Source organism: Danio rerio, chromosome 7 (genome assembly GCF_052040795.2).
Source record: "Danio rerio strain M-AB ecotype USA chromosome 7, GRCz13ab, whole genome shotgun sequence".
NCBI classification, from domain to species: Eukaryota; Metazoa; Chordata; class Actinopteri; order Cypriniformes; family Danionidae; genus Danio; species Danio rerio.
This window is the reverse complement of record NC_141027.1, coordinates 36,191,521-36,214,011: the sequence shown is the minus strand read 5'-3', so window position 1 is coordinate 36,214,011 and position 22,491 is coordinate 36,191,521. Positions and strand designations below refer to the sequence as shown.

At 37.1% G+C, this 22,491-nt stretch overlaps 2 protein-coding genes and 1 long non-coding RNA gene across 3 annotated transcripts in view; 1 reads left to right on the top strand and 2 right to left on the bottom strand.

Moving 5' to 3' along the window:
- The window catches only part of LOC141375396 (uncharacterized), a 170,364-nt gene that overhangs the window by 90,513 nt on the left and 57,360 nt on the right, over positions 1–22,491 (bottom strand). The gene's annotated exons all lie outside the window — the stretch shown is intronic.
- irx3a (iroquois homeobox 3a) lies at positions 18,028–21,368 on the bottom strand. The gene is made up of 4 exons (NM_001320125.2): positions 20,944–21,368; positions 19,261–20,290; positions 18,704–18,770; positions 18,028–18,371 (listed from the first exon to the last, which is right to left on the bottom strand). The coding sequence occupies exons 1-4, from the start codon at positions 21,154–21,156 to the stop codon at positions 18,317–18,319; spliced, it is 1,365 nt and encodes a 454-aa protein (NP_001307054.1). The 5' UTR covers positions 21,157–21,368; the 3' UTR covers positions 18,028–18,316.
- The window catches only part of LOC147836041 (uncharacterized), a 305,239-nt gene continuing 304,264 nt past the window's right edge, over positions 21,517–22,491 (top strand). The window contains exon 1 of the mRNA XM_087261524.1: positions 21,517–21,952. The gene's annotated coding sequence lies outside the window, so the exon portion shown is untranslated. The remainder of the gene's footprint in view (positions 21,953–22,491) is intronic.

Below are 22,491 nucleotides of genomic sequence, written 5' to 3'. Positions count from 1 at the left end.
GAGTTACTTTAGTACAAAATGTTCTGTTATGTATAATTATTCACACAATAACTCACAAATATTTATTAATTATCCTTAATATATTATTATATTAGTATCCCTTAATATTTTTCTAATTTCCAAAGAGCTACTTTGTGTCATACAATTTATTTAGATTATGTATAATAAAGAATGGTCATGTAAATTTATAGGTGATCCATTTTTCTGAATTTGAAGACAAATTACAAAAACTAAATGTGATGTCAGAAATAATTTAAATGCAATCCAAAAGTAGTTAGAATACACTACCTAATATGCATACTATACATAGAAAATCTTAATTTTAACATATCCTTCATAAAATGTGTACTCTGTAAAGTGCTACAAATTGTACAGTTAACTTAGATCACCCTTTCTTTCTTTCTTTCTTTCTTTCTTTCTTTCTTTCTTTCTTTTTTCCTCTCTTTCTACAGTCTTCTGAGCACCCCGATATGGACCCCGATATTTTAAAACTTGTATTTGACATGTGATAGGCACAGAGATACAAGTACACATTGCGTTTAGTGGGCTGTCATGAGTAGTTTGGGTATAGGACTCCTTGATAATGCATCTATTTGTGTTACACTGACTCCTTATTCTTTTTCCTGTGACTTCACAAATCGGTCATGTAGCCGTGCTGATGGTTTGCCCACTGCCGCCTGTTCATGAGTGTTAGTAAGCAGACACCAGTCCAGTGTTCAGGTTTCTTTGCCGTCTGACTGCAGAACGCTGTGCTCAGGTTACCTGTCTGCGTAACAGGGGTTTGTGGGACAGATAACCTCACGAGATTTCACACTGGACGCTCTCCGGGTAACATGAGTATCCCTGCACCTCTTGAGCGAGAAACTGTGGCCATTTCCACAGGTACGCATTAAATTAGCTCTTTTGTCAGGGCTCTGCTTATATTAGGCTTTGGGTATTAATGACGGAATAAATCTTTTACAAATATGCTACATATTTCTCTCACCACCGGTCAATAATTCATGGCATTAGACCATTATTTCACTCCCGGGTGAATTAATTAGTCATGTAGAGCTTGAATGTACAAATGCCTACAGTGTTAGACACGCTTTTGTGATCCGTGTGACATTACCAGGAGAAGCCTTGATGGAAAAAAAGACACTTAAACCAGCCCAAATGGGTTTGCTGGTCTCTCTTCCCCAACAACGACGTAATTAGCAGCTTAACTACTGAGACATGATGCATTGCTAGAGAAACTAACTGGTGAAGATACAGGAACGGTGTCACACATTCGTCATTCGAGACACATTGGTTAGAACTGTCGTCATTGAGATTAAGCTGTGGTGGACTGATAATTATTGCTAATTCCTGTAGGTAGTTTGAGATCAAAATGGTGTCAAATTACTGCCCAATTTAACCTATAGCATCTGAGGAATGTTCACTATTTTTGTTCTTTGTTATTTTGGCATAATTCCTGATGACAAAACCCTGAAGACTAATTCAATGCTGGTTTTCAAAAGATTTTCCTCTGGGGTTTTATAATGAGGTTCTTTGGTTCTTGAGGAAAATATGTTTTGTGGTAAACATGACTTAGCAATACTTGGACATGTTGCTCTACAATATATAACTGTACACTCTCACACCTCAAACCTAATTACTTAATACAAAAAAAGTGCTTCAATAAGTGCAAAAGTGCTTCAAAATTAGCATTTTGTGCATAAATGTAAGTGTGCTATTCACAAGAAATATATACAGAAGTATCATCAAGTTATGCTTACCACAGACTTTTGTTTACTCATAAATTTAAAACAAAAACATTATAAAATCCCAGAGGAAAATCTTGAGCAGACCAACTCTCAGTTGGTCTTCTAGGTTACTGCTTCACCCTGGAATCCACTGGGGGACCACATTTACACTCTTTAAGCATAGTGGTTTAATTCCATTAATAAACATAAAGTTGTAGAAGTAAACGAGTAACTGAAATCAAATACATAAATTGTGCTGCAAGCAAACTTGTTTTTTTTTGTTTAGGTGCGTGATCTATTAAAGTTCAAAAGTCATATTAAAAAGACAGCTGTAGTGCAACTAGATTAGTTTGCACAATAAACATAAACAAATAATCATTGGAAATAAGGATAACTTGTTACCAGTAACTCGTTATGTTGTTATTGGCAAAGGGAAACGTATAGAAAATGGCCAGAACAGCTGATCAAAACCATTAATACAGTTGGGGTCAGAATTATTAGCCCTCCTGTTAATTTTTTCCCCCAATTTCTGTTTAACTTAAAGAAGATTTCTTCAACATTTCTAAACATAATAGTTTTAATAACTAATTTCTGATAACTGAATTATTTTATCTTTGCCATGATGACAGTATATAATATTTGACTAGATATTTTTCAAGACACTTTATACAGCTTAAAGTGACATTTAAAGGCTTCACTAGGTTAATAAGGTTAACTAGGCAGGTTAGAGTAATTAGGCAAGTTAATGTATAACGATGGTTTGTTCTGTAGACAATAGAAAAAATATATAGCTAAAAGGGGCTAATAATTTCGTCCTTAAAATGGTTTTTAAAAAATTAAAAACTGCTTTTATTTCAGCCAAAATAAAACAAATAAGACTTTCTCCAGAAGAATAAATATTATCAGACATACTGTAAAAATTTCCTCGCTCTGTTAAACATCATTTAGAAAATATCTAAAAAAAAATGTACATTAACCTTCCTGTCATGTTCTGGTCAAATCTATCCGATTTACAACTTAAAACACTCAGGAATATTGTGTTTTACATTTAATTTCCTCAAGGCCTTATGTTATCCTCCACACTATGCACTTGAACATATAAAAGTGATGATCACTGAATTTTTAATGTTTTAATAGACTGTGTTACACCTGTGGTTTTCCCGGTCAAAAGTGACCATCATAAGAAATAAATGGGTATGCAGAATATAGTCAAGAAAATATCCCCAGACAAACCACTCCAACTCACTCACACACACACATTTCAGACTGAATAACATCTTTTGTGAGTAAACTTTTCTTCACCATGCTTATGTGCCAATCCTCCTATCCATGACATACATGTTCATTTTGTAATACATTTTCAGTGCCTATTAGTATTTCCACTCCAGTTATTTTGTGTCTAATTCTATAAATTAATGTTAAACAATACTTTGAGACATTGTTTACATGCAGCTAAAGATGTTGAATAAATTATTGGTGGTGAAAAATGCTTTTTGAGCAATTTAAGGGTTAATGCAGTTACAAAAACATTAAGATACATATAACTTTACTATTTTGTATTATTCGTAGATGAATTAGTAGATCAATCATTCATATCAATATGTTTGATCTCATTAGTATAATAATGTAAAATCTTTATTTAAAAAACATCTGTCATTCAGATGAGACATTAAACTGAGGTCCTGATTCTCTGTGGTCATTAAAAATCCCATGGCACTTCTTGTAAAGAGTAAAGGTGTTACCCTGGTGCTCTGGCCAAATACCCCATATAGCAATTGTGTGGTGAGCGCACTGGTATCGTTGTCCAGTGGCTGCCGTCGCATCATTCAAGTGGATGCTGCACGCTGGTGGTGGTGATTGCAAAACTCTTTGGGTGTATACCATGGATGTTGGCCATACACAATAAATGTGATAAATACACATTACATTACCAACTCCAAACATAAATGTTACTGGGTTATTGTACAAGTTATTGTACAAATTCCTAAAAAAAAAAACGTATTCATACTGTAACAAAATATTTTTTAATTCACTGTACAAAAGTGAGTAGACTCATTTCCTTAACTTTATGTACATACATTATGCACATAATTTGTTCACTTAATAATTATAAGGCAATTAGTTTACTCTCTTTTTAAATAAAATCAACTAATCACTTTTTACAAAGCACTAAACAGCCAACATATAAAATAGTTGCAAATTGCCATAAGTTATTTTTGTTGGCTGAACATACTTAGCCAGGCAGAGTCCAAATGTGACTAGCTAAAGCTAGCTTAAACCAGTTGCTTTTCCCCCTTAATTTTTTAGAAAAATATTCAGAATTTAGTTTTCTTTTCTTCATAATCAGACAAGCATTTGATTCCTAAAAAGTCTAATAATGTTATAATTCCTACAAGATGATCCCATTATCACATTAAAAATAACAATATTATCATTTATAAAGGATTTACAAAGCATTTCTTAACATACAAAGCAATATACAATGTTTTACTATATGCCTGAATAATAAGATATATAAATGATATAATATAAATATATTAATGGTCATTTGAATAGTTTATTAATCATTTACTTACTTATTCTGAATGACATTAAAAACCACCAACTACTCTTAAATAACTTTGCTTTGTAAATAATGCAATACTTAATTTAGTCATAAACATTTGTCATTAACAAAGTATGAAAATACAATCATTAAGCACATTATACATGTGTGTCAAGAATACAGCATTTATAGCTTTATTTATAAACTGTTTACCAATGTCTTATAATGTAGAGTTAATGCTTAACAAATGATGAGTTGATTATTTATTATGTGCAGTTATTATAAAGTGTTGCCATAACCTGCTATAAAACTTTTTTAAAGCACTGTAAAACCTAAAAAGTTAAGGTAACTCAAACCATTTAAGAGATACCAATTGCAACAAACCATTTAAGTTCAAAAACTAATCCAAATGAGTACTGTGAACTTAATCCATTTGAGTAAAAGAAGCAAATTGAGCACAGTAAAACCCATGGAGTTAAGGCAACCCAAACTGTTTGAGGAAACCGATTGCAACAAACCATTTGAGTTAAAAAAAACTAATCTATATGAGTACTGTGAACTTACTCCACTTTATTTGAAGTAATGAGGTATTTAATTAACTCATTACCTTCAAAACTCAGTTCAAAAATCTTTGCAAAGGAGTAGAATTATCTTTCAGTCAATTTTGAGTTAAATACACTCATTTCATTTGATAAAGTTGACGGTTGGGTTTTACAGTTAGGCTATTAAACTTAAACTATAATTATTAAGTCTTAGAAACAGTGTATGAATCTTACTATATCCAAAACCAACAAGCCCCAAAATAACACCGGCACTTCTGCTGCCCTAGTTGTTCTGTGTAAAGCGGCTCATTGTAAGTGGCCTGATATAGATGGTGTGGATAGACTGTGCTGTCTGGTTTGCTTCGACCACTTGTGGAGAGCTTAGAATAGTCTGAGAAAGAGAGGAGAGACGGGGTGTGGTTAGCAGCTCTTAATGAGAGCTTTCCATTACATCTAAGTGTGTGTGTGTGTGTGTGTTTCTGATGACCGAGCACCTGTCTATCACTGATAGATCTCCTCCTGTCTGTGTGCGTGTTATTTCCTCGCCTTAAGCCCACAGTTCTTCTAACGATTTTCCCCCCTCATCTTAACTGGCTGGATCATATTCTTTTACACAGCTTGTCGTGCGTGCCTGTGTGTTTGAGCAAATGACCAGCTGTGTGCCAGCTGTGTGCCCACTAAGTGTTGAGTGGATTGGGGAAAGAACTTAAGAGATGTATGCATATGCACGCACACACACACGCACAACATAAAAACACACATTTCACACCTACCATCAAATAGTTCTCTGCCAAACAGACATTGGCAAGTTTTAAACTCACAAGATCAAACGCCGCAGAAAATTATGAATCAGCTTTTGGTGAACTATTAAACATGCCCGCACATACACCGAGTGAACATTAGCTTTAAGAGGAACAGATGGAGTAATGAGGTGTCTGTACTGTTTGTAATATCTGTAGGTCTATATTTACCAGGCATAATTTTGTATTATTATTAGACGCTACAGTATAATAATGCTTCACACTTATCCATTAACATATCTTGTATCTGTTTTCGATCTGGTAGAAAGTACAATAATAGGAATATTGGGCATTCAGTATTTTCAACTATACAGCATTGGTGGGATAATTCTGATTGCCACAAAATAAAATAAGTGATAAAATACAGTAAATAACTTAGAGAGATTGTGAAATTGGAACTTACAACACATACAATACAATTTCAAACCAACGTAGATTTAGCACATCTTTCATTGCATTTTGTTATACTGGTAAAACTTATGTTAACATTTTATGGATTGACCCCATTTGCACTACTTGCATTACTATTTTCTGTCTAAAGATAAAGAGGAAAGAATTATTAGTTAGCCAATTAACTTAATGCCAAAAGGGCTGTCAATTTAACTTGAGTCCTATTGATATTGCAGACCAATATTGCTAACCCTGATTCCAATATGATATCTCTAATAAATGAAAAGTTGAATGAATGGATTTGCAGTAAAGACTTTCATGACTATTGACATTTTTGATGTTCTTTGCAACTGCGTACATTTTTAATTTATTTCAACAAATGTAGGGCGTCACGGTGGCGCAATGGGTAGCACAATCGCCTCACAAAAAGAAGGTCGCTGATTTGAGCCCAGCTGGGTCAGTTGGCATGTCTGTGTGGAATTTGCATGTTCTCCCTGTGTTCGCATGGGCTTCCTCCAGGTTTCCCTCTACAGTCCAATGACATGCACTGTAAGAGAATTGAACAAACTAAATTGAGCGCAGTGTATGTGTGTGAAAGCAAGAGTGTATGGGTGTTTCCCAGCAATGAGTTGTTGCCTGAGGGCATCCGCTGTGTAAAACATATGCTGGATAAGTTGGTGGTTTATTCCGCTGTGTTGACTACTGATTAATAAAGGGACTAAGCTGAAAAGAAAGTGAATGAATGAATAAACAAACATATATATTCACATTTAGCCTTTTGTAAGAAAAAATAAAAAATTTCTGTCAATATTTTTGTGAGTTGGTATAAAGTATATTTGCATTTAATATTATTGATTGATTGAAAAGTTAACTGGGCATCATAGAGTTGCAGTGGGTAGCACGATCGCCTCACAGCAAGAAGGTCACTGGTCTGAGTCCTGGCTGAACCAGTTGACATTTCTGTGTGGAGTTTGCATGTTCTACCCTTGTTCATGTGGGTTTCTTCTGGGTGCTCCGGTTTCCCCCACAGTCCAAAAATATGCGATATAGGTGAATTAAATAAGTAAAATTAGCTGTAGTGTATCTGTGTGAATGCAAGAGTGTTTGAGCGTTTCCCAGCTTTAGGTGTCAGCTGGAAGGGCATCCGCTGCGTAAAAAAATATGCTGCAAAGTTGGCGGTTCATTCGGTTGTGGTGATTCTAATGAATAAAGTGACTAAGCTGAAAAGAAGAAATAAATGAAACGTGAACTACCACGTCCTATTCTACAACTTGCTAAAAGTAACATATTGTTGTTGTCATTTTTTTTAGCTTAATATGTGTTCTAATTAAAATACTTTTGAATGAAATTTCAGTTCACTTCACCCTAATTTTGTTATTACAACATAAAAATTACTGTAAATTAATTTATAAAGGGACAAGCCTCACATTTTTCACAAGCACCCGATGAGCATCTGCTGGGTAAAACATAAGCTGGATAAGTTGGCGGTTCATTCCGCTGTGGAGACCCCTGATTAATGAGTGAATGACTATGAATTTTCTTCACCCTAACCCTAATTTTGTTTTCACAACAAAAAATTTACAGTTCCCATAGATGCCTTAAACCTTTAATGGTTGAATATTTGGCAAACTCAGGATCTCGTGAAGGTATCAAATGTAAGTCATCTTGAAAAAGACAGAAAGAAATAGCTGTAATGCCTCTGTGTCTGCTCTATCCGTAGTTCTCGCAGGATCCAGCAGACTCCAGAGCGCAGTTAGCAGAGTCAGGAATGCAGCGAGCTCAGATTTGCCAGAACTGTGGCTGGCTTGCATATGTTTGTAATTGATTTCTTAAATATTTATTTCTCCATTCACAATCTTTGTTTGGCTTTGTGTAACTCATATCAGAATGCCACTCTGAGCAATTACAAACTTCTGGGATGGCCCGCCGATGAACCCTGAGATACATTTGATAGGTGTCAGCGGTATGTATATGCGCGCGTGTGTTTGTATTGTAGAGACGGAAAAGAGAAGACCAGACCAGATCAGGCGAAATGGATGACAGTTACATGCCTTTCAGCCAATTAATTGTCATCTCAGCTGTTGTTTTAACTCTCTGCCCTGCACACGTCCCTGCTGTTATTCTTATCGTTTCCGGAGGACGAGCTCATCTGTGTATGTAAAAGAGCCAGATGACCTTCAGCCCCACAGCAAAGGTCAGAGTTCACCCGATGTATATTTCATTAGCAAACGGCATGGATTCAGAGAGGGAGCCACAGAAATAGATCCAAATGAAGCTCTAGGGATTTTTCCATGCTATATACACTATTAGTGCTAATTATTCCGCTCTCCACTGCCGGCAAAATGGCATTCGACATGCTTGCACAGCTTTCTCGCACAGGAAGGACACTGTCAGTCTTTCTTTGCATCTTCTGGAGGTCCAAAATAATTATTTAGTGGTAAAGCAGATTATAGACACTTACATCAGAGGCAGATAAAACCACTTGTCTGCCTGAAAACACACAGATACATCAACCTTTCCTTGAGAGACTTGTCCTTCGGTTGTTACGCTTCTGGATGTCAAGCTCTCCCTGCCGTTGTTTTGTCCCGCGTCCCGCTGAGAGGGCATCTCTGCAGTCTTTCAAAAATACACAAGCTTTTGTGCGATAGGAAGCGCAGAGAAGGGTCTGTGTGAAAGAGCTTACAGTTCCAGTGAGTGACGCTGATTTAGCATTACAACAGAGGAGGCGGCTCTGCTTGCCTACACTTTAAAAAGTGTGTGCACACACTTGGCAAGGGGTGGAAGGGTGTGCGTTTGGGCCTGACTGGATTGATCGAGCATGGGCTTCTTTTTTTCTGCCTCCCTGGAGCCTATACTTCCTACTTCCTGTCTATCCAGGAAGAAGGCGACGAAAAGAATTCCAGAAAAGAATTAGTTTGCATAGAATGCACAAGCACTGACAACACACACACACACACACACACACACACACACACATACACACACATTCCTTGGCTCATTGTGCCCAGCAAAGGAAAAAAAAAAAAAAACCTTTGTCCCTGGTCCAATAGAGGTCCCCTCTCACCCGTATTTGGAAGACATGCTCTCACACAAATACATCCTCTCTCATTTGCATGGCAATAGCATTATTAGGGAGAGAGATGTCATGGTGACAAGAAGTTTATATGTAAGCACAAAGAGAAGTGAAGAAGAATGGAGTGCACTTTGCTGTTCATTTGACAGCCTTTAAACACACTCTCTCACACACACAGATTCTTTTTCGGCGTCTATTAACTCATTTTATAGCATGCATTTCTTGTTCTGCGGAACTCTTTCTTCCACTGATATTGTCACAAAGTATGTTTACATGTATTCTTACAATCAAGCAACAGTTTGTCGTCTTCATTTACATTTAACACAACACTGAATTTGAATATTTGAGAATTTTGGATTGCAATTGAATATTTGGAAGATTAAACACAACACTGATGCCAGTTGAAGTCTGCTTAACATTACAATCAGGAGGTAATGATGATTTTTAACTGATAATGACAACTTTTTATGTGTTTGAGCCTGTAATTTACTCAACAAAAGCCATAAAAGATTTTTTTAAAAAGATGCAAGTTTTTTTTATGATACTGCAACTAATCAAAGCAAATTTGTGAAATTTTGGCATCATTTGTTTGTGTATTAAATTGTCAGTCGATAGCCATGCATGAATACCTGTTAACCAAATGGACTTTAGGATGGTATTTTTGTGCAGTGAAGAATGTGTGTATACAAACTTTACAAAATGTATGGTGTTCGCTGTTCACTACCTGACAAAATTCTTGTTGTCTATCCCATTTGTAAGGAGCAACAAATAATAACTTGACCTCTAGTTGATCATTTGGAAAATTGGCAGAAGGTAAATTTTTCTGGTCCCAAGATTCTTATAGAAACCAGGCAAGTTTGGTGAAGAAAAAGTCATGGTTTAGGGTCACATAAAGTATGAGGGCATGTGAAAGATCTGCAGAGTGGATGGCAACATCAACAGCCTGAGGTATCAAGACATTTGTGCTGCCCATTACATTACAAACCACAGGAGAGGGCAAGTTATTCAGCAGGATAGCACTCCTCATATTTCAGCTTCCACATCAAAGTTTCTGAAAGCAAAGAAGGTCAAGGTGCTCCAGGATTGGCCAGCCCAGTCACCAGACATGAACATTATTGAGCATGTCAGGGTAAGATAAAGGAGGAGCCAATGAAGATGAATCAAAAGAATCTTGATGAGCTCTTGGAGTCCTGCAAAAACGCTTTCTTTTCCATTCCAGATGACTTTATTAATGAGTTATTTGAGTCATTGCAGAGATGAATGAATGCAAGATCAAAAGAGTCATAAACAATATTTAATCTTTATCCACAGCACCATGACATTATGTTCTATACTGTACATTATTTCTGTTAAGTGGCAAGACTTTTGTCTAAGCAAAGTCAGACTTTACTGTCCTAATTAAATACTTAAAAATCAAGGCATGATCATATTTTATTTTGGTAAAATAATTTTAATCTCGAGGCCTTTGCTTTTCAACCACTTCTGATACCAAATGATCAACTAGAAGTCAAGTTATTATTTTTGTTCCTAAAATTTGTATAGGCAACAAGACTTTTGTCAGGAAGTGTATGGTGTTTGTAGTATTTTTAGGGATTTAACAATGTTGTTGCCTGTTGATTTTTTAGTCTGCCTTAACAATCTGACTTTGCACAAACCAGACGGCTAGCATTTCAGACAGACATTATTTTAAATGTTATAATATATTATTTGGGTTGGAGTGAAAAATAAAATAAGGTTAATGAAGCTAATGTGCCATCCAATCATAACATGGAAAAAAGTGCAATAGAGTATGAACCGCAACTTTTTGGTCTCTGTTGCATCGCCATTATGAAAACGGACACTAGAGTATTTAATAAACCCTATTAATCTTGTTGAGAGAGTGAGTTTGTTGGTGCACTCTCTCTTTCCCAGCTCTCCCAATCAATCAGCCCAGCTCTGCTAATGTATTCATGTGAAACGCACAGCACAACTTGTTTGACAGAGCTCCAAGAAAAGAAGAATTTATGAAGTCTTTCCTTCCACCAGAGCCAATCCAAAGAAGCCCTTAGCCACTCTCGCGATCAATACCTGAGCTGGTAAATATATGATCTATAATTATATAGGGAAAACATTAGCCATATATCTGTTGTCAAGACACGGCTTGAGTGGAATTCACTGAATATGACTCATGCTGTTTGATTTGCAGAGTTGAATCTGGCCCTGTGGTTTTGATAAAGGAAGCGGTCCAGAATCTGTCAAACAGGTCAGATGGAGGTGCTGGTGACACTCCTGTCTCAGTCATGATGTCATAGCTTTCACAGGAGCACAGAAGCGGTCTTATGAGTTCACACTTTGATGGGAAATTCTGTACTACACCGCCGACTGATGTACAAGAAGAGAGCAGGTGTTTTTCCCTCTATTTTTCATTCAGACTCTTTCCTTTTATTGGCAAAAGTCATCTGTTTGCACCTTGGTGTTTAAGAATTGTATCAGGATATTATGGTGTACAAGGAATAGTCTGGGTTATTTATGAATAGGAATAGTCATAATCTATTGGCATTGTTTTGATAGCCACAAAAATCTCCTGAAATAAATCCTGTTTTTCTTTCAAATCTGGGTTACATTAAAGCACTTGCTGTCAATGTGAATAGGCCCAAAATGCAAATTCTACAACACTTCATGCTTCAACAGTATAGCCACTAATAATATGTTAATGTATGTTAATTGTATACTACTAATTGCATATTCTAGCCCGATGTAAATCCCTTATATATAGGGTGTGTGTGTGTGTGTGTTCTAACAGCTCTACAGATAAAATAAGATACACATTTAATATAAGAATTACTGTAAATTAAATTATAAAGGGATATGCTTCACAGCGGAGAGCATGAGACTGATTCCTAAAAGACCACAGTGACAAATGAGTCTGCATTGATCCTGAGGACCAGTATGATCACAGTATGATCCAGCTTCAGGTCCACACAGAAAGTTTGGCCAGAGGAGAAATGGTCGTGCTCAACTGAGCCTTGGTTTCTCTCAAGGTTCTTTTTTCCCCTTCACTTTCGTCAATTGGTGAAGTTTAATCCTCGCCACTAGTTTGCTTGGTTTGGGACTTGTACGGCTGCACATTGATGGATTTGCTCTTCAGTGTTTGGACTTTCAGCATTAAAATTTAAACCACACTGAACTGAACTAAACTGAACTTCAACTCTTAAAACAGGACTGACACAGTTTCCATTTACAAGAACTTCTATTTTAAGCTGCTTTGACACAATCTACATTGTAAAAGCACTATAGAAATAAACATGAATTGAATTGAATATGTTTTACAAGCCTCACAAATCTCTAAACATTAGGCCCATTCACTTCAATTATTATTGTCTATGCTTTTTTTAAGGAAGTAATCCAAGAGTGTGTTTTAAAATCGATTATTTTTCAAAATGAGCTTAACTTATACACTGCTTAAAAAATATTCCTTTTACAGATTAAAAATGTATTAGATCTTAGTAGTGTATCTAGTAAATCATCTCTTAAAAGGACCTTTTGGTGATCATAAAAAAGTTGATTTTTCAAGCCTGGCATTGGTGTGATCCCTTTGTAGTTTAACCTTTACAGTTCAGTCGTTCCATTCAGATCACATTCACCAAGGCAGCCCTTTTTTCACGCTACGGAGAAAGGGGACCAAATGCAGAGGGAGACAGAGCCATGTCCGGGCAGAGGCAGAAAGAGAGAGGGATGGAGACTTCTCTTGGTTGGGGGGAGGAGGAGGAATAAAACGTGCAATACTCTGCTTCAAAGAAACATTTCCATAATTGCCCTGTAACTTGGCCATAATGGCTGAGGAGGCTGAGAAAGGCACAATCTTTCAGATGGCTGAACGGCAAAGGCTCCCACCACCTTTCTGTCTTTTTCTCTCCTTTTCTTTCTCCGTCCTCTTCCTTTTACACCCATAACCCTCTGCCCCACTTGTTGTCTTTCAGATGGAGTGAAAGAATTCCTCTCTCTAACCTCTGTCAACAAAGGGCATGAAATTAGCGCTCTCCACAGCCCCGCCTCCTGTCCTACAGAGTGTCACTCTCGTTCTTTTGTCCCCAAACCTGCCAGAGAAAGAAGCCGCCGACAAACCTTCACTGCTACGCAGTTGCTTGCCTTTCCTTATAGCATTTCCTACATCCGACATGCTGTCACTGCTTAGTTTAGACTGTGAACGCTAAACATCGAGACCCTCAAGATCTCTGTGAGGTATAAACTATTCAGTGGTTCTGAAGATGTTTTTTGTGTCATAAAACTAATCCTGGCTTTAGCGGAACAGACACTAGAGGCTGGTGTTTTTGTATCTACGTGTGAGTGTGTGTGTGTGTAAAACACGATTTGGGGGTGTAAATGTGGTTATCTCTTCTCTGAGGCTGCAGAAGTGTTGAGATGGCCTGTAACCTCATGCACAGTGACAGTGTGGAACATGTGTCCTCTACGCTTTCACTGTTTTCCTCTATAGCCTTACAGGTCATGTCTGAGGAAAGGAGGGAACAAACTCTACACACTCATTTTAGAGAAAGCCAGTGCTCTGAGCTGTGTATATATGTGTGTGTTTGTCAAGCTAACAATCAGCAGTGCCTCATAAAAGGATTAGTGACCTCCACAAAGAGAACAGGGCTCTTCAAAGCTTCTGCAGGGCTACAATAGCGCTGACATTTGTCCTGCTCAGTGCAGGGATGGGGTGTGGTGGGACATCGTCGCCACATAGCACACTGACAGAGAGGGGTGGACAGGGGCACAGCACAGGGCTGGTCCTCTCTTTCACAGGCTGACTCTGGCCCCTTCGGCAGCCCACTCTGGTCTTCATGTCCTCCTCCGGTCCTGTCCATTCATGCAGAAGGCTCCTGATGACTCCATTGGCTGGTTTTCTCTAAAAGGGTTAGCCCTGTCTGTCCTCCCTCTCGGCATCAATGGCGAGTCAGAAAGATAGATTAGATTTGCCTTTGATTCCACTGTGTTTCATCGCTTTCCCCCATCCAAATTGGTATTTAACAAAGCATTCCTCACAGTGAGCGGTACAGCTATGTAGCTCTGTCATTGATGTAGAGGGAGAATGGTACTTGGAGATATAATGGGTTAGTGGTGGCTAATAGACTGAATTGCCATTTATTTGGAGAGTGTCAATGGCGCTGAATTTCCCACAGATGCTGCAGTTCTGTGCCGCTCAAAAGGGCAGGTTATATTTATGTATTTATGCACACTGATGACATTATGCCTCTCAGCCTACTCAACCGCCCTTAATATAAATACACAATGTATTATCTTGGTGTGCCTATGTCTGTGAAGATTTTAGTTTTTTTGCAGCGCCATTGTATTTTGGAAAAAGCTGCAAGCTAAACTTTGTGGAAACTTAATGTTTATAGAGAGTTTTAAATTATTTATTATTGTAGTTAATATAAAAAAAAATGTTGATTAATTCCTTGCTTATATTTTGTCTGTTTAAATATTACAATAAATGTAAATGGTAATTTCCTGTGTTTTGTCTTAATCAGAGAATTTATTGATAATAATAAATGATAATAACAGGTAATGATATTAAAAAGATAACTATTCAAACAAACAAATTAATAAATGAAATTATTTAAGGGCGCCGCTTAACGTTTGACGTTTTAGCTCAGTAGCAATTCATACTAACCCTCTTGTGTATCGGCGGGGGGAAAATGGGATCCCGTTTTTAACATTGCTGGAAGCGTTGGAATAAAAAGAGGAGTCAGTGTTGATTATTGCTCATTAGCCACAAGGACATCCACTTAACTCTGAATAAATGAGTGACACTAACAGCCCCAGTCGGAATGTCCTCCGCGTAGCTCAGAGCAAAATGTTCATTAATGCTCTCCATTTGCTAAGTTGAGAAAGAAAGCAGTTGGACACGTATGGCGACATCGGTATCGGTGATTACTTTGTTTCTGGCGCGGCATTTTAATCCTTAATTTCATGCGATGATCAGAGACGCCGTGAAGCCCAGTGTCATCCTTTCAGGAGCATTTCAAATGGATTTTAATGATCAAGAGTGGCTCAGGTCCCTTAGCGCCTAATATGCACGGAATATCCTACACACCAAACAAGCATCAATATTTATGACAGACCTGAACTGGCTTGTCACTGTAAAAGGCGCCTATGTGTTATAAATAAAAGTCTATATTTTTTCGACCTGACGATAATTCGAATACAATTTTGCTGATGAAAGACAGTGCTTTGGGGAAAATCAAAGTTTTTTTTTTCATTAAGGATTGTAACACGAGTTGAGTTGTAACGCCACCAGTTTAACAATTTAGAAAGGAGTTTACATTGGTAAAATCACTATTACACGATCACCATCGTCCTGAGGTAAATGCAAAGTAACATAAATGAATTAACAACGCTTATTAAATAAAAATGCTGTGAATATACAAATAAATACAAAAAAGAATACAAGTTGTAAAAGCCAACAGGGTGTGAATGATACGTTAAAGTTGTTTATGACTAATTTAATAAGCTAAGCTATACGCCTAAAGATATATCTTTATTTATGCCTACTTGTATTAAAATGCTTAGAATAAAATTGGTGTGTATGTTGGTGTAGGCTTTCACAACAAATTCGATTACTACAATAATAATAAGGATAATAATAATTATTATATTATATTATATTATATTATATAATGATTAAAAATAATTATTATTATTATATTTTTTCCAAAGATGTGTTGCGGCTGGAAGGGCATCCGCTGCGTAAAAACGTGCTGGATAAATTGGCGGTTCATTCCGCTGTGGTGACCCCGGATTAATAAAGGGACTCAGCCGACAAGAAAATGAATGAATGAATGAATGAATGAATGATTATTATTATTATTGTTATGTTCGAAAAGGCTTTACTAATTTACAAAACGGTAAGGAATATAGACTAAGCTTATATTTCTAAACTTCTTTCATCTAATGAAGATGGGCTATAGCTATGGATAGGCTACTGCAGTTACCACAAGCGGGAAAAATATATATTTTATATGTTTAGACAAATGTGCTACAACATTCTCCGTTCTCTCAGTGCGCATTATCTACTTGGCTAAGTGACCACATACTAATGTATAATTTAGTAACAGTCTAATATCATAGCGAGTGTATGCAGAATTTGTATGATCGCAGGCCGTGGTGGCAGTGCGTCTTCTGTCTGTAGAAGTTGTAAACACAAGCCTGTTTGCCACTAGCCTCGCGCTCTCCCTCTTGACCTGCACGGTGCTCATAAGAGGGTCAGCGCTGATTGGAGAATGTTGGTCACTCGCGCGTTGTGCCACTTTCTGCGCTCTAGCTGGTGGCGCTCTTCCGACTGAGAGCCAGAACGATGATTACATCAATCAGTGACACAAACGTCACGCAGCGTTTTATGAATATTCATAGCCAGCTCATAGTTTGTCTAAATGAAATCTCATAGACATGGGCTAATTGAATAGGCTAGTAGTATAAAATCTTATAATAAACAAACAGGCATCGGACACGAGGAATTCTGTTTTATTAGCTCCGGACAGAGCTGCGTTTTCTTGCTTTTATAGGCTGCAATTGTTTGTAGGTCTGTAGGCAGAGGCGTAATTAATGACAATAAGCTGTGGACACTGAAAAAAAAAAAAAAAAAATATATATATATATATATATATATATATATATATATATATATATATATATATATATATATATGGTCTGTGTTTAAACAAACCAGCTAAAATTAGTAATGTTCAACTTATATAGGTTGTTTAAAGTCAGCTTATATAAATGCAACAATTTGCAATAGACCTTCATATAAGTTTTTCATTTATATTTATATTTATATATGGGATTTTGTGCAAGATAAAGAACTGTGACAGGCTTTTTTTATTGTAATTATTCTTAAAAGTTATTTTATGTAGCCTGGTTATGGTGTGTTTGAACTGTAAGTGTAAAAAATACAGAAGGTTATTTTCCTTTTGAATGTCGCGAAAATACTTTATTTTATTGTTTGATTTTCCTTGAAGCATATGAAATTATATTTGACATTTGCCCTACTGATTATTTCGACATTATTTATTTATTTAACTTTGCGGAATATGGTCTACATGATGTAATTTTGTCTGAACAGTGTCATAATATTCATCCAGACTATCTTTTATTGGGAAATCGCTCGATTTACATTGCTTAACATTCGCAAAGGCTACAAGCAAACCTCACCAAAAAAAAAAAAACAAAACAAAAAAAAACGATCACAAAAACACCCGTGGTTTATCTTCTAAAATAAATAATATAAATGAAAGATTATAAACAAAATGGCCCAGATCGTGTCAAGGCCGCTCAGAGTGGACTGTAGAGGGAGCTCCAACTCTAAATTTCTCCAAACTTTGGAAACCCTGAAACAAAGCTGCTGCCATGCAAATCAACTTCAAGAGGGAAAACACACATAAATACATAATTTTGCAGTATCGAAGGCATATGGCAAGCAGCACAACATCAGTGTCATATTAGAATTCATTGGATTTTTAAAAGGCAGAATCTAAAAAATTATAAATAGTCGAGATTACATTAAGCATCTGTACAGAGGAAACCGTTTAACTTTTTTTTTGCGTGGTTTTCCTGTTCAAAGAAAAAAATATTCAATTCTCATTACAGTGAAATTGAGTTGTATGCTATTTCAACCCAATATAAATGAAATAATTATTCATTTCATATTGGCTGTTCCGCCTCGATGGGGATAATCCAATCCCCATCCATTAATATCCAAATGCGCGATTCAAGAAGGAGCTAATTACAGTTAAGTCCCTGAAATAGGAAAATACTTGAAATCCTCCGTTTCAGAGCTCATAACCTCGAATTAACGTTTCCCATGCCTTTCAAAACACAAACGGTAACCATTTCCGAACAGAAAAGCTTACAACATGGCATTTCATATAATTTACAATATTTACACCACAGTGTTTTTAAAGAAAAAGAGTGACGGTAAAGTTGCAGCGGTTCATTTATTAGCCAAAATATAGACTTTCTTGTACAATTTCGGATCACAAGTATATACATTTTCTTTACGTTATATACAAAAAACATTTCAACATCAAATCCTCACAGAGCTTACAAAAGAAAATGGGACTCACAGACTACTTGGCCTGACAGCATTAACATCAGCCATTGTACACAGGACATGCTTACAATGTAAGTATACAGAAGTGAGTTATTTTTTATTTTACATTCCTTACACAGGTCAAAATGTGAAGTAAACAAAAAGGGAGAAAAGCCTACGAGGACGAGAGGGCGGATAAAACCATGGCAGCTTCGAGTTGGTTCTGGGGCCTATGGGGATATAAAAGGGAAGCATGAAAAAACACGGGGCCAATACAAAACTAAATCTGCAAGCAGTATAACACAATGTTTCTTTTATTTTAAATCAACATTCTGATACTATATCGTATCGACGCATTGGAAATTTATTGGTTTGACATATGGGTTTATTATTGCACAAGCACAATATTTAAATTGTTTAAACCACGGTATAAGTACCCGAGCGCGTGAGACAGCCATGCATGAACATTATGTGATCTTCAAATGTTGTCTAAAAAATAAAATAAAATATAAACACGCTAAATTAAAGTGATGGACAGATAATGTTAGATCTCCGCTCTTACCGTCTTTGAACAGGATGGAAGGCTGTTTTTAACAACTTTTTTTCTGCTTCCAAGGCACTAGATCTTTCTGAAATAATAAAATCAGTAACAACAAGAAACAAATCAATGTAAATGCCAATTTATTAATAAAATTCTTACTATTTTAAAAAGCAGAGTCTTTTTAAAAATATATTACAACCAGTGGCCGAGAAAAGTTTGCGGCCTAAAAATATCCAAATTCGCACACTCTTTTACACACCTTTTAAAAAGGCAACTAAAAACCTGTTCCCACACATTCAAATGAACAGACATTTGAGTATTCGAAAAGAAAAAAAGAAGGAAAACCAATATATCGGTATATATCAGATAAGTACTCTCCACTAGACATTTGCATTTCAAGTATATATATATATATATTTTTTTTTTTCACTTGAAGGTTTCACAGTAGTGATCAAATGAAAATGAATACAGGGAGGAATAAGAATGGTGCGTCTCCAGTCTGTCAGTACAGTCTTAATGATATTAATAAAAAGCAATAATTGCACATCTCTGCGCTTCTCAGTGTGGGTGACATGTACCTGTGACTGTGGACTCGGAGTTTTGACTCCTGTCCTCTGCTTGTCTGCTGTACAGGGCAAGGCCATTCGCCGAAGCCTGGTTACTGAGTCCTAAGTAGTGGTTAGAGTTCAGCAAGGCGAGCTGGTGTGCGGTGAAACCCCGATTTGTCCAGCTCTGGATTTTCCCAACGGGACACGAAAGGAGTCTATGTGGAGTGATGATGGTCTGAGTGGCCGACGCAGCGGAAGTCCCGTTCATCAGAGGAGATTTTCGTGGATTGTCTGGAGTTGTGGCGGTCTCTGCCAAAGACCAGATCTTAGGTTTTGGAGCCGGAGGTGGGTTGTTTTCTGAGGGCGGAGAGTTGATAATGGCCTGGTTGATTTTGACCGGTTCGCCGTTGGCCTGTTCTAAGCTGTTGTGGTGGAGGTGATGGTGATGACTGTGATGGTGAAAGTGCTCTGCGCGGTCGCCGTGAATTTCTTTACCGTCTTTCACCATCGCTTTGAACAATCTTTGCTCCGGCCCTTGTAAATCCTCATAGCCGTCTGAAATTTCTGAGTCACTCCTGCCATCCAGTTTCAAATCAGAATGCAGTTCGTCCTGCTCGTCTAAATCGTCCTTATTCTCAATATTCTCCGTGTCGATATTCTCCAAATCGATTTCCTCCTCGTCCTCGCGTTTGTCTCCGTCATCCCCCTCGTGATCGCTGTTGTAAACATTTCCTTCCTCGTCCGTGCGACTCCGTGGGGTCCAGGTCATCTTGTTCTCCTTCTTTAGCCTCCTCCTGGCATTAGCGAACCAGGTGGACACTTGAGTGAGGGTCATTTTAGTGATGATGGCCAGCATGATCTTCTCGCCTTTGGTAGGATATGGGTTTTTCCGGTGCTCGCTTAGCCAGGCCTTAAGCGTGCTGGTGCTCTCTCTGGTGGCATTTTTGGGTCTGGAAGGGTCTCCGAACTGGTACTGACCATATGGATAAAAAGCAGGATGATGATGAGCAAATCCAGGATGCTGGACGCCCGGGCTGTCCTTTAACTCGTACTGTGCTCCCTTAAAAACACAGAACATTGATTCAACATTAGTGCAATTCCCTATCACTATAATTGGCCTGACCTGGATGTATTGTTTAAGAATATGTTAATTCTGTAAATGATTTTGATTCTATGAGAGCAATTAAAAAGAAAAAAAAATAGATAAAAAACATTGGGCTTATGAACTGTATTAAATTATTTAATAACTTGTCAATGCATTTATATAAATTATTTCACACTGACAAGATATTGCATATATCCTATATTAAAATATCAACAATTAAATGCACGTATATACACACACACACACCACACACATGATATTTTAATATGCACATCTAAAGAAGTAGACTAATAAAATAGTATAGCTATTTTAATTGATTGCAATTCATTAACATCACAATAACACGCTTTTCGCTTATTTTTGTTTTGAACAGCTATTATTTATAACTTTTTAAAACTTTTTTGTCTTTACAAAACATAAAAAAAGCAAAGTTCACAATCATTTAGCAAAACAAGCAGTCGGTAACGACTAGTACAGAAACACGAATTGAAGGATTTTGTTAGGTATTAAGCCGTGGCATATATGTTAAACATGTTTTAAACAGTTAATTTTATTTGTGCAATTATAGTAAGATTAAAAAATTACACGAAAATAAAATGATTACTCACCAGTTGGTTGAAAATGGACAGATCATTTGAATAAGGAAGAAAAGCTCCATAGCTTTGTGCGGCTGCGAAAGGTGATCCGTACATAGTAGAGAGAACATTAGAGAGCGCCCCGGACGGGCTCAGGTCTGTCCCGGCTCGGGCACTGCCTATCCCCTGCCTGTCCTGCGAGTATATGGGTCGGATGTACTGATATCCCAGCTGTGGGAAAGACATTGTTGTGGAGAAAGTCTACTGGAGTCACAAAAAGCGGCGAATCGCCCTCTTGGTGCGCACCACGATATCCACTTTACAGTGAGTACAAAGTGTCAGGGAAGTCTATATTTCCTCCGAAAGAGCCAGTGTAAACGATCCGATTGCGCTTTCCTCCCTTACTTCCCTATTGATCTGAATGGACTAAGGTCAGGTCCTTACAGATTGCTTTAGATTATTGGAACTCCTTTTTGTGATTGACATTTTTAGTCGTTCAGAAGCTCCTCCTATTTCTCAAGTCTCACCCCCACTTACACAGCCTCTCTCTTTCTCTCTCTCTCCCTCCCTCCCTCTTTCTCTCCCCCTCTCTCTCTCTCCGCTCCTGCTCTCCGTCTGGATAAGTCCTCTGACGTCGCCATCTCTTATTTGAATGAGTTTCAAATCTCATTTTATGGCTCGCCAATCATTTCATTTGTTATTTGTTCGCGGCTTCAGCCCTTTCCCATTTTTTTGTTACTTCTCAAAAATGTTGATCCACAAAATGGTAAATATTTTATTCTTGAGTCATTAAGATCTAGTGAGATCTAGTGTTTTTCATTTAGTCGCGTCTTCTTCATGCATGTGAAACGAAAAACTTCAAAGTGTAAATCGGAGAGTTCAGACAGAATTTTGTTTGCGCTGACAAAATACTGAAGGAAAACCTTGTACTGTACGAAGAGCGTTTTTAGTTCATCTTACACGGAACAAGCCAGTCGAGGTCCTCTGACGCCTTTAGTGTGTGAACCATCAAAACATTGGCATTTTACCGTTCGCCTTCTGAGTAAGTTGACAACAAACGAAAAGCTTGAAGAGCAGCACATTTATTTTTTATGTACATATTCACTAAATTACAATTTAGTGTGGTGCATTTACATTTTAACTTAATATTATTACTACTCTTATTATTATTATTATTACTATTATTATTACTATTACTATTATTATGTCATGTAAGTAATACAGTTAAACTGTCAGTCTTCTGGGCGTTTTTGATGTATTAAATTATAATCGCAAATGTTTCAATTGCATTCATGTGTAAAATCTTCTGTTCTTAAAAAACATATTTTAAGCGATTAACCTACCGGATTACTCTACAGATCGACAGATATCCACTGAAAAGATCTGATATAATCCGCACCCTTCTGTAAATAATACGGATTAAAACAAGGACGATGATCACGATTGAAATTCCTTGAATCAATATATGAAAATATGCAGGAAACATCCATAATCGTATTATGCCTCTAGTCTAGTGTCATCATATGTCTGCTAATCGTCTTCCAAACAACGGCACCGATTAGTGCTTTAACGAGTTTCATT

What these genes read in the sequence shown, in the direction of transcription:
- irx3a (NM_001320125.2), bottom strand. Translation starts at nt 21,156, where the DNA reads ATGTCTTTCCCACAGCTGGGATATCAGTACATCCGACCCATATACTCG. An exon ending in TGTCCATTTTCAACCAACTG is followed by an intron (nt 20,291 to 20,943) that starts GTGAGTAATCAT and finishes TGTGTTTTTAAG; the next exon opens with GGAGCACAGTACGAGTTAAA. An exon ending in CTCCGAGTCCACAGTCACAG is followed by an intron (nt 18,771 to 19,260) that starts GTACATGTCACC and finishes TTATTATTTCAG; the next exon opens with AAAGATCTAGTGCCTTGGAA.